General features: G+C 46.7%; 11 protein-coding genes across 11 annotated transcripts; 4 read left to right on the top strand and 7 right to left on the bottom strand.

Moving 5' to 3' along the window:
• The first annotated feature begins 412 nt into the window (after positions 1-412).
• On the top strand, positions 413-3,567 carry F4822DRAFT_102721 (uncharacterized protein). The gene is made up of 2 exons (XM_051452341.1): positions 413-744; positions 819-3,567. Exons 1-2 carry the CDS (start codon positions 710-712, stop codon positions 2,905-2,907), a joined length of 2,124 nt encoding a protein of 707 aa, XP_051308464.1. The 5' UTR covers positions 413-709; the 3' UTR covers positions 2,908-3,567.
• Position 3,568: 1 nt separating this feature from the next.
• On the bottom strand, positions 3,569-5,332 carry F4822DRAFT_102758 (mitochondrial carrier). Its single transcript, XM_051452342.1, has 2 exons — positions 4,840-5,332; positions 3,569-4,771 (listed from the first exon to the last, which is right to left on the bottom strand). The coding sequence occupies exons 1-2, from the start codon at positions 5,210-5,212 to the stop codon at positions 4,101-4,103; spliced, it is 1,044 nt and encodes a 347-aa protein (XP_051308463.1). The 5' UTR covers positions 5,213-5,332; the 3' UTR covers positions 3,569-4,100.
• A 983-nt stretch (positions 5,333-6,315) lies between these two features.
• Positions 6,316-8,936, bottom strand: F4822DRAFT_423239 (cation efflux family-domain-containing protein). The gene is made up of 3 exons (XM_051459954.1): positions 7,812-8,936; positions 7,534-7,752; positions 6,316-7,483 (listed from the first exon to the last, which is right to left on the bottom strand). The coding sequence occupies exons 1-3, from the start codon at positions 8,414-8,416 to the stop codon at positions 6,655-6,657; spliced, it is 1,653 nt and encodes a 550-aa protein (XP_051308462.1). The 5' UTR covers positions 8,417-8,936; the 3' UTR covers positions 6,316-6,654.
• A 352-nt stretch (positions 8,937-9,288) lies between these two features.
• F4822DRAFT_102583 (glycosyltransferase family 33 protein) lies at positions 9,289-11,406 on the top strand. The gene is made up of 4 exons (XM_051452339.1): positions 9,289-9,705; positions 9,770-10,025; positions 10,082-10,275; positions 10,337-11,406. The coding sequence occupies exons 2-4, from the start codon at positions 9,794-9,796 to the stop codon at positions 11,279-11,281; spliced, it is 1,371 nt and encodes a 456-aa protein (XP_051308461.1). The 5' UTR covers positions 9,289-9,705; positions 9,770-9,793; the 3' UTR covers positions 11,282-11,406.
• On the bottom strand, positions 11,324-12,569 carry F4822DRAFT_423236 (ubiquitin-conjugating enzyme E2). Its single transcript, XM_051459953.1, has 2 exons — positions 12,005-12,569; positions 11,324-11,896 (listed from the first exon to the last, which is right to left on the bottom strand). The coding sequence occupies exons 1-2, from the start codon at positions 12,198-12,200 to the stop codon at positions 11,532-11,534; spliced, it is 561 nt and encodes a 186-aa protein (XP_051308460.1). The 5' UTR covers positions 12,201-12,569; the 3' UTR covers positions 11,324-11,531.
• Positions 12,570-13,042: 473 nt separating this feature from the next.
• F4822DRAFT_435361 (uncharacterized protein) lies at positions 13,043-13,756 on the bottom strand (the record flags this gene model as incomplete). Its single annotated transcript, XM_051462161.1, has 1 exon — positions 13,043-13,756. One exon carries the CDS (start codon positions 13,754-13,756, stop codon positions 13,043-13,045), a length of 714 nt encoding a protein of 237 aa, XP_051308459.1.
• Positions 13,757-13,995: 239 nt separating this feature from the next.
• F4822DRAFT_102598 (Diphthine synthase) lies at positions 13,996-15,116 on the top strand. The gene is made up of 3 exons (XM_051452340.1): positions 13,996-14,260; positions 14,332-14,456; positions 14,510-15,116. Exons 1-3 carry the CDS (start codon positions 14,126-14,128, stop codon positions 15,108-15,110), a joined length of 861 nt encoding a protein of 286 aa, XP_051308458.1. The 5' UTR covers positions 13,996-14,125; the 3' UTR covers positions 15,111-15,116.
• Positions 15,117-15,222: 106 nt separating this feature from the next.
• On the bottom strand, positions 15,223-15,894 carry F4822DRAFT_435359 (uncharacterized protein; the record flags this gene model as incomplete). Its single annotated transcript, XM_051462160.1, has 2 exons — positions 15,223-15,642; positions 15,694-15,894. 2 exons carry the CDS (start codon positions 15,892-15,894, stop codon positions 15,223-15,225), a joined length of 621 nt encoding a protein of 206 aa, XP_051308457.1.
• Positions 15,895-17,640: 1,746 nt separating this feature from the next.
• Positions 17,641-19,712, top strand: F4822DRAFT_102563 (uncharacterized protein). Its single transcript, XM_051452337.1, has 2 exons — positions 17,641-17,837; positions 17,908-19,712. Exons 1-2 carry the CDS (start codon positions 17,835-17,837, stop codon positions 19,357-19,359), a joined length of 1,455 nt encoding a protein of 484 aa, XP_051308456.1. The 5' UTR covers positions 17,641-17,834; the 3' UTR covers positions 19,360-19,712.
• Positions 19,679-22,914, bottom strand: F4822DRAFT_102572 (Coatomer, beta). Its single transcript, XM_051452338.1, has 4 exons — positions 22,599-22,914; positions 21,650-22,534; positions 21,019-21,598; positions 19,679-20,967 (listed from the first exon to the last, which is right to left on the bottom strand). The coding sequence occupies exons 1-4, from the start codon at positions 22,699-22,701 to the stop codon at positions 19,998-20,000; spliced, it is 2,538 nt and encodes an 845-aa protein (XP_051308455.1). The 5' UTR covers positions 22,702-22,914; the 3' UTR covers positions 19,679-19,997.
• Positions 22,915-23,536: 622 nt separating this feature from the next.
• On the bottom strand, positions 23,537-25,528 carry F4822DRAFT_423229 (mannitol dehydrogenase domain-containing protein). Its single transcript, XM_051459952.1, has one exon. The coding sequence runs from the start codon at positions 25,144-25,146 to the stop codon at positions 23,947-23,949; it is 1,200 nt and encodes a 399-aa protein (XP_051308454.1). The 5' UTR covers positions 25,147-25,528; the 3' UTR covers positions 23,537-23,946.
• Between the last annotated feature and the right edge of the window lie 499 nt (positions 25,529-26,027).

The following is a 26,027-nucleotide window of genomic DNA, read 5'->3' as shown; positions in this document are numbered from 1 at the left end:
CTTTGTGCCTTATCGTCATGCGCCTTCTCTTTCCCCTTGCATCTGCGACAGCTATATTGTAAGAATACAGTTCGACTATATATGCCTAAGTAAGGTAAGTACAGTCAGTCATTAGCGCGTACTCACCTACCTGGTATATATAGCGCTGTATGATGTACTGCATACGCTAAAAGATGCGCCAACTACGCAAGTACTTACCCTAAATTGAATCTTTTTAAGCATTCCATTTATTCTATTTATTTTCCCTCACGATAATCCTCTAATCCTCGCCAAGCTTGGTCACAACTCCGCACCTTTCATATCGCTTACTCGGCTTGTTTTGAGGAATATACAAGCTCGATATTGTACATGTGCGGCGGGAAAATTGTTTTAATTCCAAACTAGCGACTCGCCTACGACATTGTAACGAAATACCGAGACCTGCGTCATACAAGGTGACACTCCAAGGATAGCTACCCAAGGCTGATTTAGCAAAGTCGCATATGCTTGACTAAGGCTACGCTATTACCTACCTAGGTAGTTTAATAATTTGTTTTTAAAAGACAGCCTGCGACTCTTTTAAATACGGATATTCCCTAGCGGCTTCTGGAATTCACTCCCATCCTCTTTAACACATAGCGAGCGAGAACCAACTCATTAACTACCAAGCTACGGAGCTCCTTGAGCTTCCAAGAAAGCCAAGCCGAGCCGAGCCTAACCGGTAGCAGCTATGGGTCGACCTCCAGCTTTCATATTCATAGTCAGGTTTGTATTTTTGTAATATATTATCCTTTTTGGTACTGAGCTTGAAACTAACCTATTGTACTTCCTAATTCTAGACACGGGAAACGTCTCGATGCCGCAGACAAGCAGTGGCACATTTCCTCACCTACGCCCTACGACCCACCCTTAACATACGGTGGATGGCTACAATCCAAAGCTGTTGGAGCGAGGATAGCTTCTATCTTACAAGAAAGCGAGAATGAGAATGAGAACGAGGCGGTTATCACAAATCAAGGATCCAACACGATACCTACGAAGCAAAAGAAGCGCCGCTACAAGATCGTAATACATAGCTCGCCATTCCTTCGATGTGTCCAGACGTCTGTTTCTATAGCTGCTGGGCTAGCCTCGAACCCTTCTATACCTTCTGTCGATGGATCGCCATCTTCGCGAAATATACCGATATCTTCTCCCCCGAGTTCGATCGGTCCTTTTCGAGCTCACTCGACCGTCCATACAAATTCGATTTTGCCTCATGATTTGTCCATCCCGAGCGTCGCAGAGAAGTCTATCCTGCGACTCGATCCTTTCCTCGGGGAATGGCTCTCTCCCGACTACTTTGAACACATTACGCCACCCCCAAGGTCGAGCCTGATGTTAATGACTGCGAAAGCCGAATTGTTACGACGAGAGAATTACAATGACTATCCTCATTTCCATTCCAGACATGCTTCAAATGCCTCGTCCCAGTTGTGGAGCGCCTCGCCTAGCAGGGGAAGTCCTTTAGCTTCTTCTATGACACCGGATTCTAGCATTCACTCCGGTCTCGATAATATTTCTAGTCTGAGAGGCGATTTACCAAGGTACAGGAGTGATTCGCTTGGAAACCTAGATCCGAGAACAGGGCATAGGGTATCCTCTCCCACCCCACCTTGGAACCCTAGATACGTTGCCCCTGTTCCTTCATACGCTCTTTCTACCTCTGAACCTATACCACAAGGTTACGTTGCTCATGCTCGTGATGCTTGTGTCGAAGTTGATTATCAATGGGATTCTAGTCGCGAGGATTTTGGCTGGGGAGACGGTGGCGTCTTACCAGAAGAGTGGGCGGCAATGCACCAGAGGTTCAGGAAAGGGCTGAGACGATTAGTTGAATGGTACACTGTCACGGAGAAGCCTGCAGAGATGGTAACCAAAACATCGAGTCCGATGTCCACAAAATCTCCACAAAAGGAAACCAATTCTAACGAGTCCCCCGTTGATGACGATGATCAAACCGAGGTTGAAAATGTCGTTGTTCTCGTTTCGCATGGTGCTGGCTGCAACGCCCTTATCGGCGCCATTACACAGCAACCTGTCCTTATCGACGTTGGCATGTCGTCTATCACGATGGCACAGCGTAAATTGGATTTTGACGAGGGTTTCAAAACCAATGTTCATGGGAGCTTTGCTTCTTCGCTTGAAGAACCTCTGATCACAAAGCAGACCGCCATGTCAGAGATATTCGAACTAAAGTTGTTTGCTAACACAGAGCACCTTCACTCCACGATGAGCCCACCATCCATCAGCCGTTCTTCTTCAGCTGCCGGTCGTAATTCGGCTAGTCGGTATAATAATGGGTTCCCTTCCGTCTTAAAAGACATGAACCTTAGTGCCTCATTATATGGAGCCCCAACACCAGGAGCCCGAAACAGTTCTACAAATGCCTCACTAGGTAGCATGCGAAGAGGGTCGCCAGTATTGGCGTCGTCTTTTCGACCTCCACAACCCGCAGGTGCGGGTACAGGAGGTTCACAACTTCTACCAACACGGCCAAATCGATCTGGTTCCATGGGTTTATGGTCACCACCAAACCAGGATGAAATCGTGCCAGAGAAACAACCAGAGACGCCGCCGACTTCAAGCCTTGACAAAGAATACGTGGTAGAAAAGAAGAATTACGAGGCCTTACCAGAAACAAAGGAACATGATTCCTTTACTAACAACGTTGAAAGCCAAGAACTGGCAAGAGTAAGCGTGCAAAAATCGGGATCCCGGTCGTCACACGGAGAAGAGCGCGATACGTTTGATGAGGGCGCCATTCCACGGCTCTGGTCTGGCACAAGCAACGCAGGTCTCTGGGGTAACCCCCGACCTCCAGGCGAGGCCGAGAGGATTCGAGATTTCAGCGCGACGAAACGACGTTGGACCGTAACTGAGCGATAAATTCCCACGACAGGTTCCCTACGAAACCGAGCGAATTTAATGAATAATCCACTTGCAATACTTCTCATAGCATATCGACTTCACCGACGGCTTTTAAGCCAGTCTCACAAATTTGGCATTGGCGTTTACAAATACCCAAAGGGAATATGTTATATCTCCACTCATATATCAGTCATTTATTTAATATATGATACCAGGCCATAGCAGCTATTAAAAACTGACACATTTAGGCCATTCTTATTTTCCCCACGGGGTTATCAGTGCTCTTTTAGCATGGGGATATTCCATTTGAAAATGCACGCTATGGGAGTAGGAAAAGCATCCAAGGATCGCCGTACAAATTGCGGTGATATCACTAATTAGGGTTAGATGGACGACTGCTTAATCTCTATCTACTAATGAATGCATGAATACAATATCAGTACCAGAATATGATTTTTCTAGTAAATCAAAAGGAATGTCAGTGACTCCTATGGTCAATTCGAGAGTTATCCCTGTGAGAATAGAACCGATCAGAACGGTCTTCGTAGTCTATTAGCAAGTAATAGCAACGTGAATACCTTAAGTATCTAAATACAAGTTACCAACAGGCAGGTTAAAAATACCACGGAAATAACGATAGCCCAAGAAGCAAGTTTGGTACTTTCATGGCTCTGCAAGATTCCGGGTGGTTTTCGACCTGCATATAATCTGTGACACAATTCTAGTGCTCCAACTTGCATATCATCCCATAGATACGCGTCTCGCCATTGCCCGCGGCTTTACTCGCCGACGTGGCGTATGTGAGTAAGCACATAACTACTCTATACGAGACGGCATAGAGCGGGGTCGCGAGCCAGTACAACGATAATAAAGCAGAGAGAATTACCTAGTTAATCAGGAAAGTTGACATGTAAAATAGCTTTCTCATAAATCAGTAGTTCCCATTTCTAGCCATAGGGGCAAGACTTCTAGTTCAAATCATCAACAATGTTGAATCAGCATATGACCTCACCCCTTTATAAACGCCTAGGATATGCAATTCCACCACACTCCTGCGCCCTCATGTTCCAATTGCCATATATACTTTAGAAGATAGGCTCATTCCATCCCTATCTATTGAATGACGCTCTTCCATCCCAACGCGACCTTATATTTTCCTAGATGTGAAGGAAGCCGACACCTCTCGAGTACTCCCTAACGATCTAGGGAAATCAACCAAATACCTTTTTTAACGCCTGATGCGCCAACTCCACACCCAAAAACGTCGCCGCGTTCGCCGGCACCGCTCTCGCCAATGCTGGTCCGAAACCAGGGAAAAACGCCTTGACACCACCTTTACCATATAGCTCCCTAACCACACTTCCGATGCTCACATTGCCCTCAGCGGTCTGCAATCGGCTCTTAACAGTGTCGACAGGGAACACGGGAATCCACATAGCGACACCAGCCGCACCACCAGCTGCCGTGATAGCTAGTAGACTCAGATCGCCCTTCGGTTTACCCGTAACTGGATCGAGCGGTGTCAGACGTCGCTTGATATACTCGTACGCCGCAAAATACGCAGCAGAACCGGGGCCATCACGAGCTAACGTAGCAGCGCTGCCACGGAATACAGAGCGAATGCCGCCTTCGCGATATAACTGGCGCACGACATCAAGACCACCCTTATACTTCGGTTCTTCACCAGGTTTCAGAAGTTGGCCCTGAACTTGTAAGATGACTTTAACTCGCTCGAAGGGGGCTGTAATAGCCGTCATCGGAATGGCGCTGAAAAAACCGGCGGCGCTGATCTGACCGATGGATAGAGCGCCTGTGGGGCTGGGAGGGGAGAAGCTGGTTACGATTTGCTTGCCGAGGTCGTAGCCCCAGAACGATACGGCGACTGCGTTTGCATTATGGTCAGTTTTGAATCACAAGGGTAAAGGCGCGAAGAGAATGGGGTGAACGTACACATAGGCGTAACTCCAACCAACGGCGCACTAACACCCGCATAGAGACCCCTCCTCAGTCCATCCCTTGAGACGCTTTTCCGTACGACATCGATAGCAGAAGAATATACGCCCTTATCCGCGGTCTGCAAGCGTACCTTAACCAAATCGAATGGATGACCGACGATTACAGCGCAGACACCACCAAAGCCTCCAGCGGCAAACGATCGCAGTTGTGAAGACACGCTAGAAGCGGCGGCTTGGGCCTCGGCTTTTATCTCAGCTTTCAGCTCATCTTTTGACTCGGGGATATGTGGTATGTGGTTTGCGACGGGGGAAGGTAGCGAGGAGTGTAGTTTCTCGTTAATACCGCTGTGTTGTTGGTCTGAAGACATGGTGGCGGTGACGGTGGCGCTTCGTCCGAATCACCACGCTTTTTGAATTTCCTACTCCGCGAAGAATCGAGAAACAGTTTTGAATCGCTCAGCCGGGTATAGTCTAGGATGTGAGAATACCGAAAGGATCCGAGTAGTCTCTTTGCGCAAATTCACAAGCAACACAGAAGACGGCCAAATCCAACTATGTTTCAGTGTTGGGATATTTTGTGTTAAACAAACAAACGTAACGGATGTCCGATGAAGAATGGACGACAACGCGAGGGGCTTAACTTTTTTTTTCTCTCTTTTCTTTTTCGGACGGGAGCAACAAATCGGTCTTTCGTTGAATTATTTTCGGTAATGGAGAGCCGAGCGACGTCAGAAGTATCAAGCCTCGGCAGAGTTGAAGAAAAAGGTTTAAAGAAGTACCGGTACAGTACCCGCTTTCGGTACCTCTAAAAGTATTGTACTTTGTTTGTTTGTATATGTACCTGATCTATCCGTAGATCTGATAAAAATATGCGATCTTGAAATACGTTACGAATCTCCTTTTCTATACCAAATTACTTCTAAAACGTACAAAATTTAGTTTTATCACGATCCGATTTCCCTCACATTTCACCAATTCATCGAGGAACCTAACTACCTCACAATTATGTGTATTGGTAAAAGGCGAATGCTCATGCCGGGGTACTGAGGCATATTTGTGCCTCGGTCGAGTCGGCTTAATGGAATAAGCTCTCCTTACGTAAATCATGTACTGTACACGTATCGTCAAGTGTTAGAGCTCTAAAAACTACCCCGCCAACCCGAGAGACACTTGGAGATACATGAACATAAAATTAATATATTTTGAACGAAGATGGTTAATCTAGCCCGTCTACCTGCAAATGCATCTGCCAAAGAGATGTTCGAAACGGTGTTAAGAATAGCGATTTTTATACCTACACAATTGATAGCATGTGCCTCCTAAACTTTATACCTTACTAGCTCGGCGTGTCAAGCTTGAATGATGCCGGCACAAGCCGCTGTACCTGACTATGCTTACCTAAATCTACGTCATAATCATATGCCAAATCTCTACACACGCAGTAAGATCTATGATACACATAAATATACACAAGTGGTTAATTTTTACTGGATTCACTTCGATACGCCATATACGTTTTCTTATCCGAAAGGTATATACAGAACTTCGAAATATGTATATCATGGGTATAGTCCGTTGCTCATCTTCCACCGTACCGCCTTTATTCGACATCCCCATCCACCATGTTTCTCCAACCGATACATACCTAGCACCTTGTCCAATTAAAACACCATTGTTTTTCGAGTATTGCAAAGCCTCGTAGCCTTTCTGATAAGGATTTGCTCGCCCGCGATGCTTCTTTCTTCCAATACTACCTAGCTCGAGGGGATTCTAATGAAATCGACGAAGCTAATTCATCCAATTCTTCGTCTCAATACCCGCCTAGCCCCTTGGCTGTAACTGCATTAAGCCGACCCATCCCGCACCAACATGTCGTGTCACCTTCTCTTTCTATCTGTACAGTGAGCTCGATCCCATGTTTGCCCAAATAGTTCTGGACCCTATCCCGAACCTCCTCCAAGTCCGCACCTCGAATCGCAGCAACGTGAATCACGCCTAAGAGTTTACCCCCGGTCCCGCTACCGGCGCTGTCGTCTACCCAGAACTTAGGCACTGAGTACGAAGCAACCCCTCGCTGGCTTGTGATCTCGGATAGCGTATTACGAAGATTATATTCCGTGTCTGCTGGAATAGTTAATAGCAATCTCTCTGCTGACGATTTTACTAGAGGTATCGCTGTGATGAGGATTAGGTATGCAATTAAAAAGGAGGCCAGTGGATCCCAGCCAGCCCATGGGAAGATGTAGGTCAACACCGTTGACACGATAACCGAAGCACTTCCTAGGGTATCTGCAAGGATATGCAAATAAATTCCGTGCATATTTTCGTTGCCGTGGTCGTGGTGAGAATGGGCATGGCCGTGACTATGCCCATGGTCATGATCGTGGTGCGAATCGCAATCATGACCATGGTCTTTCGCATGTTCATGGCTGTGATCATGAGTGTGTCCGTGGCCATGCGAGTGGTCATGGCCATGACTATGACCATGGTGGTGGCCGTGAGAACCGAAAGCGAAAATTCCTAAGAGATTCACCACCAGCCCTAGGGTACTGACGATAAAAAGCTCTCGGAGTCTTTTGGTTTCTCGTCCCTCTAATAATCTTTCAAACCCCTCAAACATGATTTCAAGACTGATGAGCCTATGTACGGTTAGTAGGCGATCTCAATTGGCGAGGGAATAAGGACGTACACTAAGAAGATACCATTCGCGAATCCACTTAGTGTCTCAATCTTTCCGAAGCCATAGGGGAATCTTTCGCTTGGCGGCCATTTACTCATAACCGATGCGAAGAGGCCCACAGCTAAAGCCACACAATCAAAGAACATATGTATACTATCGCTAAGGAGGCCTAATGAATCGGTCACATAGCCGTAAAAGGCCTGGACTGCCATAAAGGAAAAATTGACCCTATCAAGATTGTATTAGTATACCGCCAAGGAGTACAGCATAATTAGTTTGGGTCGTACCCCATGAAATAAAATATACGGCGCGAGTCCTTCTCCGTCATGATAGCATGGATTAGAGGCCATTTCGCAGTATAGGGAAGCATAAATGCTGTAAATTTCGAAGAGGTCGCTTTATGTGAATGGTTATGGCCATCGTTGCCATGTACGTGACCGTCATGCATAGCGGTAGCAGAACCCTCAAAGTCTGGTGCCTTCGGTGCATCTCTTGTGTCGGGTTTCTGCGGACTAGGCAATTCCTCGGTGTTCTGTCTTAGGGGCGATGGTCGGTTTTCTCGTCTTTGTAGAGGTAGAAACGAATTTGCCCGATATTGTGTCAAGTTTTGTCGGGCTTGCGCCTGGGTGTTATGGTCGATATGATCATGTTCGTGGTCGTGGTCATGGTCGTGATCATGGTTATGATCATGGTCATGATCGTGGTCATAGGTGAAGCTGGGTATCTGGCCCTGAGGGTAACTTTGTAAGGAACGGGTCGATCTTGAGTGACCGAAGGACGGGGGCGAATGGGAGTGCGAGTGTGAGTGTGAATGCGAATGACTGTGGTTGTGTGGTAACGGAGGTTGCGGTAGGGCGTACGAAGACGCCATGACGTCGTCCCAATTGTTCATCTATTCGGCTCGGGTATCTGTTTGTCTATGTAGCGGACAACGGACAACAACAATATTTTGATATTTCTAATACGCTTTCCCTCTTCCGGCTTTATCGCAAACGAATATTATTCTGGTGAACAGGTCTATGATTATCAATTGATAGTTTCTATCAAGTCGACTCGGGCTGAATTGCCTTGTTCGCAACGGTGGAGAGATATCTAGATATCTAAGTATACGGTCGTCAAACCGGATACGGCAAGGGGTTTGATCGTGTTCGTGCGCGTTGGTAACGAGTAAACCCGGAGTAGATAATTAATCTAAATATCTAACTTGACAACAACAACGAGAGACAATAGTAAACATGACGATCTGTTTAAAAAGAAAGATTGAAAAGCAGACCAAAGAGAAGAACCAATCGTGGCATTTTGTAAATGATAAGAAAGAATGGAAGAGAAAAAAAAGGCGAGAGCGGCAGCAAGGGTCACCAAAGAAGAAGGAAGCTGGAAGTCGGCTCTAGTGGACAGTGGACGGTGGTAGTGCCATCCCCAGCTACCTAGATACCCTGTCTTTTACCTTATCCCCTGAATGCGGGTTCCTAAAATCTTTCTCTTTCCGATCTAGTGCAAGGCCGGGACCCAATCTAATGATGCAGCTTGCAGCGGGTCCTCCGCATTACTAGTACACCTGGGTCCTGAAGAAAGAATGTCTTCCAGGGCCGTTAGGTAATATCAAAGGTTGATTTCCAGGGCTCTTTGCTTGTGTCCAGGCGGTTTTAGTGTGCTATTTAGTAAGATTACTAGGCTTACCAGGTGCAACGAGTACCCCAACTTTTTAAGTTAACGTGTCTATTATGTAGGCGAGCATCAAAGGTTAAATCAAGTCCCTGTTTCATTGTAACCTAGAAACCTAGAAGGGTACGTGTACATAGTAGTGAGTGGGGTTAATCGGAATGAACCAGGCCTATCAGTACCCTTGATTACCTAGGTTGGTTGTCAATCGCCCAATTATCAAAAGATCTCACCTCTCATCTGAACCTTCGCCCTTAAGGCTTGAATTTCCATACTTGGCACTATAACCTTACGTCAACGCCATCTCAATCCACGTTATCAAGTGTCAACTTTATAGAGTTAAGGTCGATCGCCTAATGCATCTTCACAAATCTACCCGAGATAATACAATATAGTGAAATGCGTTTTACCAACGTCATTCACCAAGTTGTTAGTCAAGTGGTGGAGGATTCAAACATATAACAAGCTTACAATAAGTTGCTATTTGCCGTATAGCTTCTAGGCTTCCCCATTTTCTTAGTAAGCCTATCTTGCATTAAATAACCAAATATCGCCGAAAATCTAACCTATTACTATCTTCAAGGGTACAACGTCTTACTATTCTAATATGTCGCACCTTACCATTGTCCTAGCTTTTACAGGACTGGGAATGTTAGCTGGCCTCATCGTGGTTCTAACGATGCTTCCTTCACGCTACGTAAAGCATTCTCCGGCCTCTAAGGAATCAGTCTCCGTCCAAGTCTTAGTCCTCGGCGATATTGGGCGAAGCCCCCGTATGCAGTACCATGCGCTAAGTGTTGCAAGACATGGCGGAAGGGTTGATCTTATTGGCTATCTCGGTATTTTCGTTTCCCTTTCAGGCTTAACAAAGGAATCGTGCTAAACTATTACGCAGAATCACCACCTCATCCCGATATTCTTGCCAGCCCAAGGATTAAGATCTATCCATTGGCATCGCCGCCAGGTGTATTGAAATCCGGCTCAATTCCATTCATAATCTCTGGGCCATCGAAAGTGCTATGGCAAATTTGGACCCTTATTTATGTTTTGGGCTACCAAACACCTCCCGCAAGATGGCTATTAGTCCAAGTACGATATATCTTTACCATCATCGTGTTGCATACGGTGGACATTGATTGACGCATTACAGAATCCCCCATCTATCCCAACCTTAGCTATTGCTCTCATCATATCCGTCCTGCGTAACACCCATCTCATGATTGATTGGCATAATTATGGCTGGACGATCCTTGCTGGAACAAAGGGGCGAGATCACCCTTTCGTGGGACTCTCGAAAGCATACGAGTGCGCGTTAGGTCAGGCAGCGCCAACTGCCAACATCACCGTTACCCATGCGATGAAGCGACAACTCGAACGAGAGCCTTATAATATCAAGGCACCGATTCTCACCCTTCACGATCGGCCAGCTACTATATTTCAACCGCTCAAGTCATTACCGGACCGCAGAGATTTTCTCGAAAAATTACCCCAGACGAAAGATTTTGCTTCCAACATTGTAGCAGGACAGACCAAACTCATAGTTAGTAGCACATCCTGGACGCCCGATGAAGATTTCTCGCTCCTGCTCGACGCATTGGTTACCTATGCCAAAGAAGAAAGTGTTTATCCAATTATTGCAATTATTACCGGGCGTGGACCCCAGAAGACATTTTACGAGGAGCGTATCAAGGACCTACAGAGCGAGGGAAAGCTTCCCAACATCCGTATTTTAACGGCATGGCTTACGATAGAAGACTACGCCAAACTTCTAAGCTACGCAGACCTTGGTATATGCCTTCACATGTCTAGCTCGGGTGTTGATCTACCTATGAAGGTGGTGGATATGTTTGGATCCGGCTTACCAGTAGCTGCTTATTCAGGATACGAGAGCTTTGACGAGCTGGTCAAAGAAGGGGTAAATGGATGTGGATTTGAGATGGCAGATGAACTAGCTGTCATCTTAAAGCGGTTATTCAGCGAAGAGGGATCGGCCGAGCTCCGCACTTTACGTAAGGGGGCTGAGAAGGAGAGTGAATTACGATGGGATGAAGAATGGGATCGAGTTCTAGGCCGAGTCCTAGGAGTCATAGATTGAAGAGGTAGTTATCCTCGGAATTGAATCGCTGATTAAATTGAATAATGGTCAACGAACTGAATACCTAACCTCTAAACGCCTCCCCATATGCTCAGAAAACAATTATGCTGACATCGAAATGAACGCGATCTCCGCCGAAGGATGCTCCTAGAATTGCCTCCCCTTTGCTCCTGGATGGAAATCACTCGCTCTAATGCGCCAGGTGTAGGTATGCGCCATGGATGTTGATTCAGTCCCTCGTCGAGTCTATTTAGTTTTCGCCTAGACTCTCCCTGACACACTGTCGGACTCGCTTCCTAAACTCCTTCGGCCCCCCTTCTTTCTCGGCCCGTAACAACTTGGCGGCGTCTAAATTGGCGGCACTCTCATCGTTGGGCTCGTTAAAGAGGCTAAGGACACTCAGAAGTATCGTCTCTGGTGTTTGTACAGGACTCCAACGTTCGGCGGCGCTCTCGTATCCGTACATATCGTCACCCGGGGCATGCAAGATCGATATGCAGAGGTCGCCGCTTGGGTAGATGTTGGGATGGAATGGTACCGGGTTCTGGAAGACGATCCTGGGAGGTAGGTGAGGATATTCGGGTGGGAAGTACATGATAGCTCGGAAATAAGCGCCTAGTATTTCCCTTGTGTTAGCTGAGTTGGAATTAAAAGCTACTTCCCGCTCTTTGTATTGGAAGCTGGGTAAGGCGTTGGTGAAGAGGGGTCTATATTGCGACATACCGCCGTAGTATTTACAGTCGTCATTGATCATAAGAATTACTTCCCATTCGAAAACATTGCTTTCCCTGACCAAGCCTACCGAGATGCCTGTCAGATCTTGGGATGTACGCATTTCTTTGAGTTGCCTCTGTAAGAGACGGGCGGCCGCCGAGGAATGCGGCGAGGATGTCGATGCAAAAGCGTGTCCGGTTGACATGATGTAGGTTTGTGCTACGCTTGTACGATATGAACAAAGAATATTTGTACGACGAATAAATGTACTTATTATTAATGGGTAATCGTAAAGGTGGGATTATGGAGTTGGTCACGTCTCAAGGGAGAGGAAGGATGGAAAAGAATTAGCTGTTGGTACGAAATGTTAGTACGACCGATAGATTCTAACGTTATCTTACGTACTTACATTAGGAAACTACTAGGTACGGTTAGCGATAGCAACGGGAACGGAAGGATGGGGAAAAAAGGTAACTACAACGGAATTCGCCATTACTACATATGTAGTAATGGTGGGGTAGCGACAGGGATATTGATAGGTAAATGTACCCTACGACACAAACATACCCTAAGGTGCTACCGGTAATCTTTTCAATCCATATTAAAGCTACGTCGAATTGAATTAACTCCTGCAAGAGCGGGTAGATGCAGATGGACTTGGTTTGTATAACTGAAGTATATGTAGTTACTCCGAAGCAAAAGGGCGTTCCGTTGGTATTAATTAACCTCTGCACTATTGCTACCCCTCGTGTTCGTATATATACCTAGGTATTAAGGCATAACTCACAATGATAAGTCATTCGCATAAACCGAGGTGTATGACTGTATATGTTCTCTTTGCCTGCTATATCATCATTGTTAGGTATCGTATGTCAGGAAAAAGCAATTGGTATACACGCCTAGGAAGAGAGTAGATCATTTAACCTTGGAAGCTTACCAGACCGGACGCCGATCCAAATGCATCACGAACGCCACCATCTGTGACCTGTACCCTGATACGTGGATATCATGCCTTAATAATACTCTGATGCTGCCAACGTTTTTTGCTTATTTCTTCTTGGACGTACCGAAACCGGTAATTCCCATTGCAGCCATCATGTCATCCTCATCGTGCTCGCCCTCGATCCGTACGTCTTCACCGTATTCAACTTTGACTTTCTCAGCAGCCTCCTTTTCAGCCTTCTTCCGCATTAGCTCCTCTTGTCTCTTGAGCCGCCTGGCTTCCCTTTCCTTAGTCGCCTCTTCCTCTCGCATCTCCAACCGTTCCTTTAATGTTGTTGTGCTCGCCTTCTTCTGTTCCTGTAAACGTTCCCATACCTCAGCGATACGTCGATGTACATCCTCAGCAGTCGCCTTCTTTACTTCACCCGTCTCACCAATATTCCGCAAATGCTGCATGCTATTGACGTGCTCGACCCATTGCATATTGTCCTTGAACGTGAGGTCACAAGCAGCACAGTAGAACCCAGCACCACGTCCACGTTTGCCCTGGCCCGCGCCCGCCGGTACCAGTGTCGTCTTGCCTACATTAGCCTCGAGGTCGATGATTTCGCGTCGCGCTCGTGTGTGTGTCTCGTCGCCCGTCATAGGTTTGTAGTATTTCTTCCCTGCCAGCTTGGCTTCGTATCGCGCTTTTGCCTCCTCCTTTTCGGCGGCCTCGCGTACCTTCGCCTTTTGCGCATACTCGTCTAAATCGTAGTCGCGCCGAAAGGACGTATCAGACGCCGGCGTACCGTACGCCGATCCTTTTTTGTCGGCCATCTCGGTAGAATTTGAGGTCGTCTATTGTATATGGATAGATTTTCGGCGAATTATGGCGTCGGTCGAGACTGGGTATAATGCTGAATAGACACTTGAACGGATTTAGTGATTGTGGTAGATGGACTTTTAATGAGGTAACGCGCGGCGAGATGGAATTTAGTGGATAGGAAGCTAGACAGGGGTACAGAGCTAATCCCTGAAACGATCTGGACTTTAGTGGGATACCCCGCCAAACTTTTTCAAAATACAGCCCTGGAGCTTCTCTTCTCTATAGACTATTGTTAACCCCACTTGACTTCAAAATTCTTAAACAAAAAATCCAAGTATTATCCTACGAGACAGAGCTACATAGCTAATTTGAACACTACGATGCTTTATCTCGTAGGGCTAGGTCTGTCCGATGAGACAGACATTACTGTTAAAGGCCTCGAAATCGTGAAGAAGGCTTCGCGCGTCTACCTCGAGGCTTATACAAGTATCCTCTTAGTAGATCAATCTATATTGGTATGCCTGTCCTTATATCTCGGTAACACATGTGTTTTGATATCAAGTGGCTAACGCTAATGGTATAGTAGGAGAGTTACTACGGTAGATCTATAGTAGTTGCCGACCGTGAAATGGTCGAGTCGAACAGTGATGAAATTCTACAAAACGCCCAAACGGAGGATGTCGCATTTCTAGTCGTTGGCGATCCTTTTGGGTATGACACAGAAACCCAAGGGTCTTGAGATTGTGCTAACCCGCTCGATATAGCGCAACCACTCATACAGATCTTGTTCTCCGCGCGCGCGAGCTCTCGATTCCCGTCCAAACAGTTCCCAATGCGTCCATTATGTCCAGTATTGGTGCTACTGGGCTTCAGCTCTACAACTTTGGCCAAACCGTGTCTATGGTATTCTTCCTCGATAATTGGCGCCCAGCGTCCTTCTACGATCGCATAAAGGAGAACCGAGAAATAGGACTCCATACTCTTGTGCTATTGGATATTAAAGTCAAAGAGCAGAGCTTAGAAAACATGGCTCGGGGAAGAAGGATCTACGAGCCTCCAAGATACATGACTGTTGGTCAATGTGCGCAACAGATGCTGGAGATTGAAGAAGAAAAGAAAGAGGGTGTCTACGGACCAGACAGTTTAGCCGTTGGGGCTGCTAGGGTAGGCGGCAAAACAGAAAAGTTCGTCGCTGGAACGTTAAAACAACTGCGTGATACCGACGATGCTCTAGGTCCGCCATTACACAGCCTAGTATTGCTTGGGAGAAGAGCGCATGAATTAGAGAGGGATTACACGCGGGAATTTGCAGTTGACAAGGAACTGTGGCAAACCATTTGGAATAAGGATTATGGCAAGCAATGAAGAAAGATACCGCTAACTACCTAGGTACTTATTCAACCATTTACTCCCATTCTGATACACCTAGAGTGCTACCAAGTACAGGCTAATGATGGCCGTCAATTGTCTTTCTCAGTTAATGAGACACCCTCCAAGACTGGATCTCGCTCTCGCTAATCTCACGAAGCTTGTTGACATTCGCTGTCTGGCCCGTTACGGTCCCCTTTGCAACCTCCGCTGCGAAACCAACAAAGGTCTTATCGCTTACGGAGTATGTAGCTGTCGTGATCTTGACCCGTATGATGCCAATACGAGGGTCATTCTCTGACCCGTCATGAATTCCATCTCCCAAATCACCCATCCATGCCTTTAATGTTGGTTTATAGTACTTCTTGATAAGGCTACGGTCTGTCTCGATGGATGTTGTCCCCGAGATAGAAGCCCACTGACCGGAACTATCTAAGAAGGACACGTTGACGTGGGGATCTGTCTCTAGCTCGTCTGTCTTCTTCGATTCTGTGTTGGTGAAGAAGAGTTGGTCGGCACCCCCATTCTCCTAAAGCCAATGTTAGACCAATGCGACTCGACATTACTATAAGGTGTTTACCTTTGCAGCCAGTGCCATGCATCGAGATACGAGCTTTCCAGTGGTACCGTCCCGCGTGGTCATCATACCATATTTGCATGAGTTGACGAACTTGTCGAGAGTTTCGATTTTCTCGCTGACAGGGAGGTCGCCTTCTTTGTTGGTGGCGGTATATGGGTCAGCCGGCTTGCTGCCTGTGTTTGTGTTCGAAAATGTAGACATGTTGGTATATCTCACTGTAGTTCTTTTAAAAATGATGGATATAACAAATTAGAAGGAAAACAAACGAGGAGAATAGATCGGTATTTGAAAGAATGGCTTAGCCATAGCTTCGGCAAAGACGCGTCACGAAATGTAGGCGAAGAAACCTTGATCGTCCTGTTAATACATACGATCGATCTCGGTAGTCCTGCGGTGTATGGTGAGGCGCATTGAATTTCATCATAGATATCTTTGTATTTGCGGGAGAGCTTCAGAGCGTATTTAGTTATGACGTCAGGTTTGAGGAAACACTGCATAACCCCGTAAGCCGACGCCAGGGATGAACTACAAGCGGTATTATTCTCCAAGCTATTGGAATAAGGTCTTTTCTTTGTTCTTTATGACTATGTATTGAAATAAAACGTTTTAAGTAACTAATAAATAAATGTTGATCTTGTTGAATTAGGTTATATTCATATCATCGTGTCCTTACCATCAAAAACAGAAGAGTCGGTCGTTTATAACATACCAGGTAGGGAAGTAAGATTGACCATCTGAGAATAAGCATCACATACTGATATATCTCATCAGTGTTAATAGATGAGGCTCTCACGTGTCCCCTTCTAGATCAATACGACAGTAAAGTTGATAAGATAACACTGGCCCAACATGAACCGACAGGTATTTGCATGAAGTATAAATAGAAACATCGAACCAATCCTCCGATCCCAACTTGTGGTACATAACCGAAGCAGGTACAGGGGTTTGGCAAAAGTTTATTTCACGATCAGGTACGACACCCATGGCCGATAATATCTAAAATGGGTAATGAAGGAAAGTGGTAGTATTCGAACTTTTTAAATGCGAACACTTTAAGTAGGTACAAAGTTTATGCATGCAGTTGGGAAGTAAGAGGATCAAATGTAGAAGTACATTTTAACATTTACATTATCATGCCACCATGCCCCTCCTTTAAACGCTTCCAGGGAAGTAGGTACCTAAGTAATACCCGCTAATGTAGAAGCTGATAGCACCAATATGAGCCCTGGAGGTATTCTACATTCTGTACCCATTGCAGCTGCCTACTTCTTTCTCACCCACCCGAGCACTTTACATAATGAACTTGGAAAGTGTACCTAGGTATGAACCATCGGACACACCAAATGCAAATGTCCTCATGTTCATCCATCCATCCATCCATCCTTCCCTCTCTCACTCCCTCAGCTGATTGACTGAAGAGCCAGCGGTAGAGCGGACCCGCCCCCTCCATTCCATTTTAGCAAGTTGGTTGGTTTTGATTTGGCGGACATCGATCCATCTCTCAACCTCAAATCAAAATTCATTTCAACCTACTTGACATGCACCACAATCAAACCCTTAGATGTCAATCGCCAATCGCCAATCACCAATTATCTATGTACATGTAAAATATCTAAGACGTTTCAATCGGCCTGAGGGTCATCACCTGACTTCGCGGCATTCTGCCTCAGTAAAAATTCCCCGAACAGCTATCTCAAAACCCATTGAACCACCAGCAGATCTACCCTTGAGCACTGATACGTTCTTTTCTTAGGCGTTCCCGAAGGAACGCCCTTCAGTGTCGGATCTTGTCCGTCCATTGATCAACGTCGTCTTCCCGCCACGGGCATTTGATTCAGTTCAATCTTTGAGACTTGATTGTTTATCTTCTTAATTTCTCTTGATAATACCCTTCATTTCGACGCCTTTATTACACTCCTGCCTTGGCTTCCATTTTCCATCAATTTAAAACCCCAATCTCTAAAACCGCGACTTGCAAATAATTATTCTCGAACAAACCGTACATCGCATACACTCAACAGACAGACGGTCAAACCCAGGTCTGGATCCGAATATCGCTTACCTTGAATCTCCCACGACCTTTCACCTCTATGGTCATAAGTTACATGAGACGTTGTACCTAATCTTCTGCATCATTCAACATGGTATGACCTCCCAGTACATAGCTAGTATCTTGTCCCTCAAGTTTTTTACTTTACTAATCTGTCTCGCTAGAGCATTGCTTGGGAGTGCCGTGATCAGGCTGACCAGGCCGAGATCTACTATAATCAACCTCTCCGCACCAAGGTTAGACGCCTCGAGGATGAAAATCTTACCTTGAAGCGATTACTCCGCGAGAATGGCATTTCGTGGCAGACTCGATCCAAACCTGCTCGGATATCGTCTGCTGGCCGCATCACCCGTTCTTCCAGCAGGGCACCTCTGCCGCATATTCCCGTAGAGATTCAGCTTCGGATCTTGTCGTTCGCCCTCACGAGCTCGCATCCCATCATCGATCCATTATGCAAACTCAAGCAAGAACATCTTCTAATTAAAGAGAGGCACAAGTCTCACCAGCTCGCAATCCACTTTTTGGCGACTTGCAGAGCATACTACGCTGAGGGCACTAAATTCCTGTGGAATAATAATTCCTTTGTCTTCACCAATCCGGAAACCCTTAGGAACTTTGCCGACGTACCTTTGCACTTCCGCCAGAACATCAAGGAAGTCAATCTACGCATAACTGCAAAATTCTATGATGACGAGGAGCGAACGCACAAAATTGGTCGCCATCACCACCCTGATCTCAAGAAGAACATCCCTTTGAACGTTCACAGGCGCCCAAAGGAGAACACTCTGGCCCGCCGAGGTTTCCGTACCTATGGTTGGTACCAGCTTGTAGACTTCCTGAATGCCATGCTGCCTCCATTCGACCCGTCTCGAGTTTCGCATTCTAACGGGCCGGCTATGACGCCTATGACTCCTTTGCCGAGGTTACTCCCATCTCTCGAAAAGATTCGTATGGATTTCGTCAATTTTGGTGAGGATCTATTCAACAATCCGCCACCCCAATTACACGAGCTTGCTTCTCACCAGCTTGGGTGCATCCTGAACGAACTCGTTCTTACTGGATTGCCGAGCGACGAGACAGGCCACCGGGTTAGCAACGAGTTAGCTGGCCTTCTAAAGGATGAAGGTCTTCTCATTGACCATGCCCCCACTATGGTGGCTTTGAAAAATTCCATGCGCGCTCTCCATTGCGACGCGAGCGAGTGCCATTACTCTTCCAAGGTCGTGAGAGCAATGCGAGCAATTTACGGCGGCCACCACCACGATCACACAGACACTCATGCGCATATCTTTGGAATCGACTTCCCTCCTGCACCCGCGGACGAGGGCGAGCCTCCTTACTCATATTTTCATTCCTGCCGTACCATATGGAAGAAAGTACCGGTTAGACTCGACGGAACTGAGGAACGCAAGTGGCTACTCTTTGACAGGATGAGCGGACTACCATGGGATGAGGTTGAGGAGGAAGCGACAATGTTTGACATCTTCCCAACTTCAGACGATGATGATGATGTCTCCGAGGAGTCAGAAAGAGAAATGGTATGTGATAATTGCGGCAAGATACATCCAGGAGCGATCCCTCCGGCGGAAATGATGGAGTGGTACGAGGATCTTTGAACGGACAACATTGAAGACAGTTCGGCTTTTTCTACGACGATTACGAAGATATGCATATGATACCAGGTTTGCTTTGCTTTTGGCATTGGGAACGGCAGGAGCTCTGAAAATGGAGGGAGGCAGGCATGTGAAAATTACATAGAGGAGAATCTCGACTTCGGTGTGTGTGATAGGCGGCTGGACCTTGCTATGTAATAATGTATGGACTAGTTAAATGTCTCGAGCTTACGAAGTGTAGCTATTACTTGCTTGTCGGAAATAGATTGATATGTATGATTTTGTCGGTCATTGAAGGTATTTTAGTTTATCCATGCCTATGTGTTTACGGCTTTCGTGATGTGACATAGTAACATTATCAACACGAGTGGTTATATGCAACATGTTCTTCATATTTCATTATTTACCTAGGTACCTCTTAAGCTACCACGCGACCTTGGACTTCTCCGTATCCACAGAGAGAGCATTTTTCTTTTGGATGCAACCGGGACTGTCTGTTCAACTTTTGCTGATTTCATCCCTCCAACTCCATTAAGAGTATCTAGTTAATGGCCATAGAAACAAAACAAAAGCCTCATCTCGTCATCATCCTATCTAAGGTGAACTCATAACCATTAACATGGCGAGACCAGACAAGCGCACTACTCCTCGTCCTCCTCTTCATCATCATCCTCAGCCTCAGATTCAGCTTCGTCGTCCTCGGCTTCTTCAGCTTCGCCGTTAACGTCCCCATTGGCGACACCGCCTTCGTTTTCTATCCGTAGCCACTCGTCCCACTCTGGGAAGAGCTCATCGTCTTCGGTGGGAAGGCCAATCATTTTTGCTACGCGACCCTTTTTGTTCTTTTCTAAGCTCTCTTTCCATGCTTTCACGGCCTCTACTGTCAAACTCGGCTTATATGTTTGTGAAAATAGAACGGCTTCAGCCAGCCTATTCGTCTTCGTAAGCACTTCTACGCACCCTGCTGAATCACCAAGTAGCCATTTAGCTGTAAATGCGACATTGTGAGCGCCGGATTCTTCGGCTTGCGTGGCTAGAGACTCGAGACCTGCCTGGTCAGCTGTGCTCGAGTAGATAAGGAGTAATGACCCAAAATCTCGCGCATGTGTGAAGCACTCGGTCGCAAGCGGGACATCCCACGCGGTAAGAGCCGCGTCACCGACTGTCTTCCACTTGTGGTCATTCTCGGCTTTCCGTGCGAGGTCGAGGGCGATATCGAGCTGATTGAGAGCTAATGATAAGTCGAACTTGTGCTCGGGATCAGTGGCAACTTCAAGGGCAAGCTCCTTGTGACCTTGTCCCTCGAGGAATCGAGCAATCTTGTTAAGTTGGTCTGCAGGGATGCTGGGAAGTAGCTCGGCAGCCGTTTCCATATCATCACGGAGAACTAATGTTTGGTATTCCAACACCGGGAGCGAGAGGGCAAAACTTGTGACGTTTACGTCTTTGTCCGCGAGGTATATTCGCGAGTCTCTCTGGATGTAGCCAAGGACATACATCGGCTGGTCGAAATGGGAGATTGTGTAAGTCTGGTCGCCAACCAAATAGTTTAATCGGTTCGTGCTGTTAGTGTAGATGAAGCAATCCCCAACCCATTGACCTGTTCGTACGCTATAGAACGGTTAATAAAAGAGCAAGAGTCCGCTTTGCGAATGTACTTACTTCTCGGCAATATCAGTAATAACCTCGAAAGCTGCCTCAACACCATCCTCATCTACTTGGCCAGCCTGGGTTGCTTCAATGTAACTTTCACGAGAGAATCTCAAGACATAGAAGGTATCTTCACAAGCCAAAGTGACAAGCTCACCACTGTCAGACCAGTAGACCTCCTTGGGCTCGACTTCGATTCGTCTGACAAGACCACCGGTAGCCCAGTCGTAGAAAGAGACACCTCCTTGGCCCTTTACACCCAGTAATACACCACCCGTCAGACCTTCGGCTTGGAAAGGAATGTCAAGGCCACCAGTTTTCTCTACAAAGTTCTTATAGACCTTGACGCTGGTTGCTGACTCGCGAATAGCGAAATCGTTACTGTTGTCTTTCGACGCCCAGACGAAATCCAGCGCAGAACCAAACGCCTTGTTACGCCACGCCAAAGCTGTGTAAATGATGTATTCGCCGTCACCACAAACCGCAACAAATCGTCCGTTGGGGGAATGGATAAGTGTCTGCGGGTAGACTTCGCATGTGCCGAGCTCTTTTGTGGGAAGAGTGATCGCCTCGTTGTCCTTGATCGAAGCGTCTGTTATATACATTAGCATTTGAAGGAATTATAGCAAAAATAGAAACATACCGCCGCCCTTGATGATAGAAGAAACCACTTCGTTATGTCGGGCCCAAATCAACTTGCCAGAGCTGTCCATAGAAACAGCAGGCTCTTCGCGTCCCAACTTGACTACGACAGCGCCGTCATCGAATCCGACTGCCACACCCTGCTTGCCACGTTGGTAAGAAATACACCAAGCACGTTCTAGGCCGTAGTTGAGAGATTGTTCGAAGCGGTAGGTATTCGCATGCCATATTCTAATAGTGCCATCCTCGGAACCAGATATGATGACAGGTAGCTCGGGGTGGTAGCAAGCGAAGGATACATTGTTTGTATGGCCCTCAAGGCTCGCTATTAAACTCTTGGTAGTGTAATCCCAAACTTTGACTGTCCTGTCGTCGGATGTCGTGAGGAGGTAGGGCTTGTCGGAATGAGGGTAGTAGTCAACGTGGTTCACGCCCTTAGTTTCGTGAGCCTCAAGTGTGAAGTTGGCGGTGGAAGAACCCAAGCTCCAGATTTTGACGGTTCTGTCTAAACACGCCGAGGCGAATGTGTTGGTATCTTTAGGATTGATAGCTAATCCCATCACATAGTGGCTGTGACCCTCGAATACTTGTACGCACTTCCACCCTTTCTCCCAATCCCATAGCTTGATCGTCATGTCATCGGAGGCGGTCAGGACGAAGGGTTGCGTAGGGTGAATAGCAATAGCACGTATATAATCGGGATGCGCCTCGAATGAGGTAATCTTTTCTGAGGTGTTGTAGTTATATACTCTAAGTTGGAAGTCATCAGAACCGCAAACAATCCAGTTCTTCCTCGCAACGAATCGACCGGCTCGGACAGGGACGTCGGTAAGTTCAAAAGTCTTGACGATTTGCTGGGTTTCGTACGACCAGATATAGACATGGCCTAGCGCAATTAACTATTAGTGGAAGATCCAGAGGTCGCAAATGCATTCTAAGGATGGACTCACCGCTGTATAAGGTAGTTAGAATCCATGGTTCTTGCGGGTGGCAGTCGATGCCCTTCACTCGTTCGCTACGCGCGAAGAGTTGTCGCTGTGCATCAAAAGCCATGTCAGCGCATCCAACCACCACTAAATCAACGTATGGGTTATATTAAAGACATAGGAGCTAATTCGCAAAGGACAATGGTAGTATATGCGAGCTCGGTTGGTCCAACAGACGTAGTTTCGGTCGTATAGAAAGGCCAGGTCTCAGTGTACCAGTGGAATGGGGTCGAACTGGAGATTGAACCAAAAGGGAATCGGAGGTAACGGAGACATTGTACACACCTTCACGTCCAGCCTCATTTTGCCGACAGCTCCAATACCGTAGAATGAATGGCTCGGGAATACAATGATTCGTTCGAGGCGGGGTGGTGGTGGAGGATGATCGCAGCCAGATCGGTATTTATTTATTACATGGAAAGGGGAAGCATCTAGATTGAGATTGATTGATTGATATTCGGTTCGAAGAGCGTTGTTACGTCGTTATCGTCGTTTCGTAGTTGAGGCCAATTGAGATCGTTGTAATTTGTAGGTAGAGAGAGAAAAGATAGTGATATTTAGATCTACCCAAGATAGTAGAAATCTAAATTGTTATACTTTATGCTTCGTAGCTTCGTTCTTTCTTTCATAGCCTGACGGACCAAGTATAACAAAACTATAACAATTTACCCTATTTTCAGGTTCAACGGTGGTCACTTCTCTCAGCCAATCAACCCGCTTATCTAATGTGGAAATGTGGCACAAGCTTTAGCCCCGCCAGCCGTAATGATGTAGCACGAGCCACAATTCATCCTACTCGCCGCCTCGTGAATTATCCGACAGTTTTTGTACCCAGGTACTTCTAGTACCCACAAACCTGGAGATGAAAATATAGATAATGCAATTCTTAGGATATAAAGACATCACATCGACAAAGAAATCTATAACCCTAGAATATCAAGATACGTACTTGGTCCTAAGAGAATCAGATATCACGTAGGAAAGGGGTACAAATCACTTTTGTAAAACACTGTAAAGTTGCTTCATGATTTTTTTCATTTATTGAGAATCAATCTTCCTCTATAATCGCCTCGCGAGTTTAACTCGGGTGATTCTAAACGTGAACGCAGCGCAACGCATGAGATGCCATCAGTATGTAGCATCGACTTGATCTAAGTCATCGTAAAGCGTTCCCGTTTCCTTTCCCCTCCGGTATCATACAGTAAAACGCCATGGCCCCATTTCCATATGCCCAGCAGTCGCTCCGATGCCGTGAAATTCAGTAGAAATGCAGATGCAGAAATAGAAAACAAGGGGAAACCCATCAGCTTCTCTAGTCTTGGCTATCCGCCTGTACCTTCTGCACAATCTGTAGCACCTTCGGGTACAGCTTCTCTGACTTTTGCAGACCGCAAACCTTGGCGACGACATCCTCAGCATTGTTCTCTGCCATGATCTTGGCAAGCTCCTTGCTCTCATCGTCACCCTCTACGTTCTGGAAGCGGAAAGCCATCTCGGCAGCAGCAAGCAGGGCCGGGGTGTCGTGGCCTAGTTCGGCCAGCTCGGCGGCAGGGGCAATGAATCGCTCCTTGCGGCCAAGCTTCCTCAGAGGAGCACGACCGACACGCTCGACGGCGTCAGCAAGGTGGGGGTTGCTGATGCGGTCAATGATCTTCTGCTTGTACGCATCTTGCTCTTCCGGTGCGATGCCGTGCTTGTTGACGATGAGCTTGGCAGTCTCGTTGATAGCAGCGGCAACTTGGTTCTTGATGTCCTTGTCCCGCATAGCGTCGTCGACGGTCTGCTTTTGTCTGTTGTAACCGAAGTAGGCAGCGGTAGCATGGGATGTGTTGACAGTGAAGAGCTTGCGCTCAATGAAGGGAAGTAGGTTGTCTACCCACTTGATACCCTCGATCGACGGTCTCTCGACATTGGTGGATGTGTTCTCACTAGGCTTGAAGGGGGTCTCCTCAACAACCCACTCGTAGAACTTTTCTAGGGTGACGTCTAGGCCAGCGTTGGGATCTTGAGCAGGGACAATTCGGTCGATCGCAGAGTTAGCGTAGGCGGCTCTCTCATGGTGATCGTCGAGACGGTGCTCGGGAGTGTTCTTGGGGTCCTTGATGTGGGTGGCAAGAGCGTCTGTAGCACCGATCATGTTCTCGCAGGCAATGACAGCCAGGGGCTTGGCGTCATTTGAGCGCTTGTCAATACCCTTGGCGATGACTGGGGCGATGAACTTGAGGATGTTGGGTCCGACGGAGCAGGTGACGACGTCGGCAGTCGCAATCTCGTCAACTAGTTCGGCCTCGTTGTACTTGGAGTTGATGGCACGGTAGTTGGTGATCGTCTTGGTAACTGTACCCTCAACACCACGCTCGATGACGTTGTACGACGGTGTAGAGTTAAGAGAGTCGACGAGCTTGTCAACAACATCGGCGAAGACGACCTCATAACCTGACTCGTGTAGGAAGCAAGCTACGAAGCCACGGCCAATGTTGCCGGAACCGAAATGAATTGCCTTCTTGCCCATTGTGAATGATTGTAGGCGATGAGGAAGAGAAGTATCAAAAGGATTGTAGATGGAATTTAGGTGTGTGAAGTAGTTCGTAGGTTGATGGTGGATTGAATAAACACTAATGTAGTGCAAATAGGCTTGTGGAAAAAAGAAATAAAAAATGAAAATCAAGAAGTGAGAAAAAAATGGGAAACTTGGAGGTTCTTATGTATTACGCAAGGAAGTAGAGAAGTTGGCAATGGCGAAGGAGAGTGCAAGTGTAAGTGCAAGTGCAGTGCGGTGACTGGTAGAAACCACGAGGCCCACGAGCCCCGAACAATTCGACCGGAAGTGGAGGGGTACCGTAGCGTTGCGGCAGGAATGATGGCCGCAGACACTCGACTCAGGTAAGGTTGCCAAGTATACTGTACTGTACTGTGTAACGTTTGGTTGGTGGTGCAGTCCAATGCATCCAATAAATGCAAGAATGGATCTAAAGTATGACCCACCGTTTCATCAACGACAGCCCAGCCAGCCCTAGAGATTCCGTATTTGTACACCCGATGGGGAAATTCTCCAGTAAATTACCGGTTCCACCTCACGTATCGTATCTCCAACCCACTGTACGTACCTACAATAGGCACATAAAATGGTATCATCAACTTGGCCATGCAAAAGTTGGGGTATAATTGACGGTATAAATGACTCCATTCATGTGCATATGAAGAAGGATAAATTCTAACTACATGTCCTGAGTATGAATATTAAACATTATTCTATTTCTCTTGGTACTCTGGATTGTGATTGCTGTCTGTTATGTACCGCATTTACGTAGGTCTATTACGATTAAATAGAAAAAGCCTCACTCAAAATGGATGGATAAGGCAACATGTTTGTCAATCAACTCAACATCAGTA

Source organism: Hypoxylon trugodes, assembly GCF_022578975.1.
Source record: "Hypoxylon trugodes strain CBS 135444 unplaced genomic scaffold F4822scaffold_14, whole genome shotgun sequence".
NCBI classification, from domain to species: Eukaryota; Fungi; Ascomycota; class Sordariomycetes; order Xylariales; family Hypoxylaceae; genus Hypoxylon; species Hypoxylon trugodes.
The sequence above is the reverse complement of the archived record's forward strand: the minus strand, read 5'-3'. Positions and strand labels throughout refer to the sequence as shown.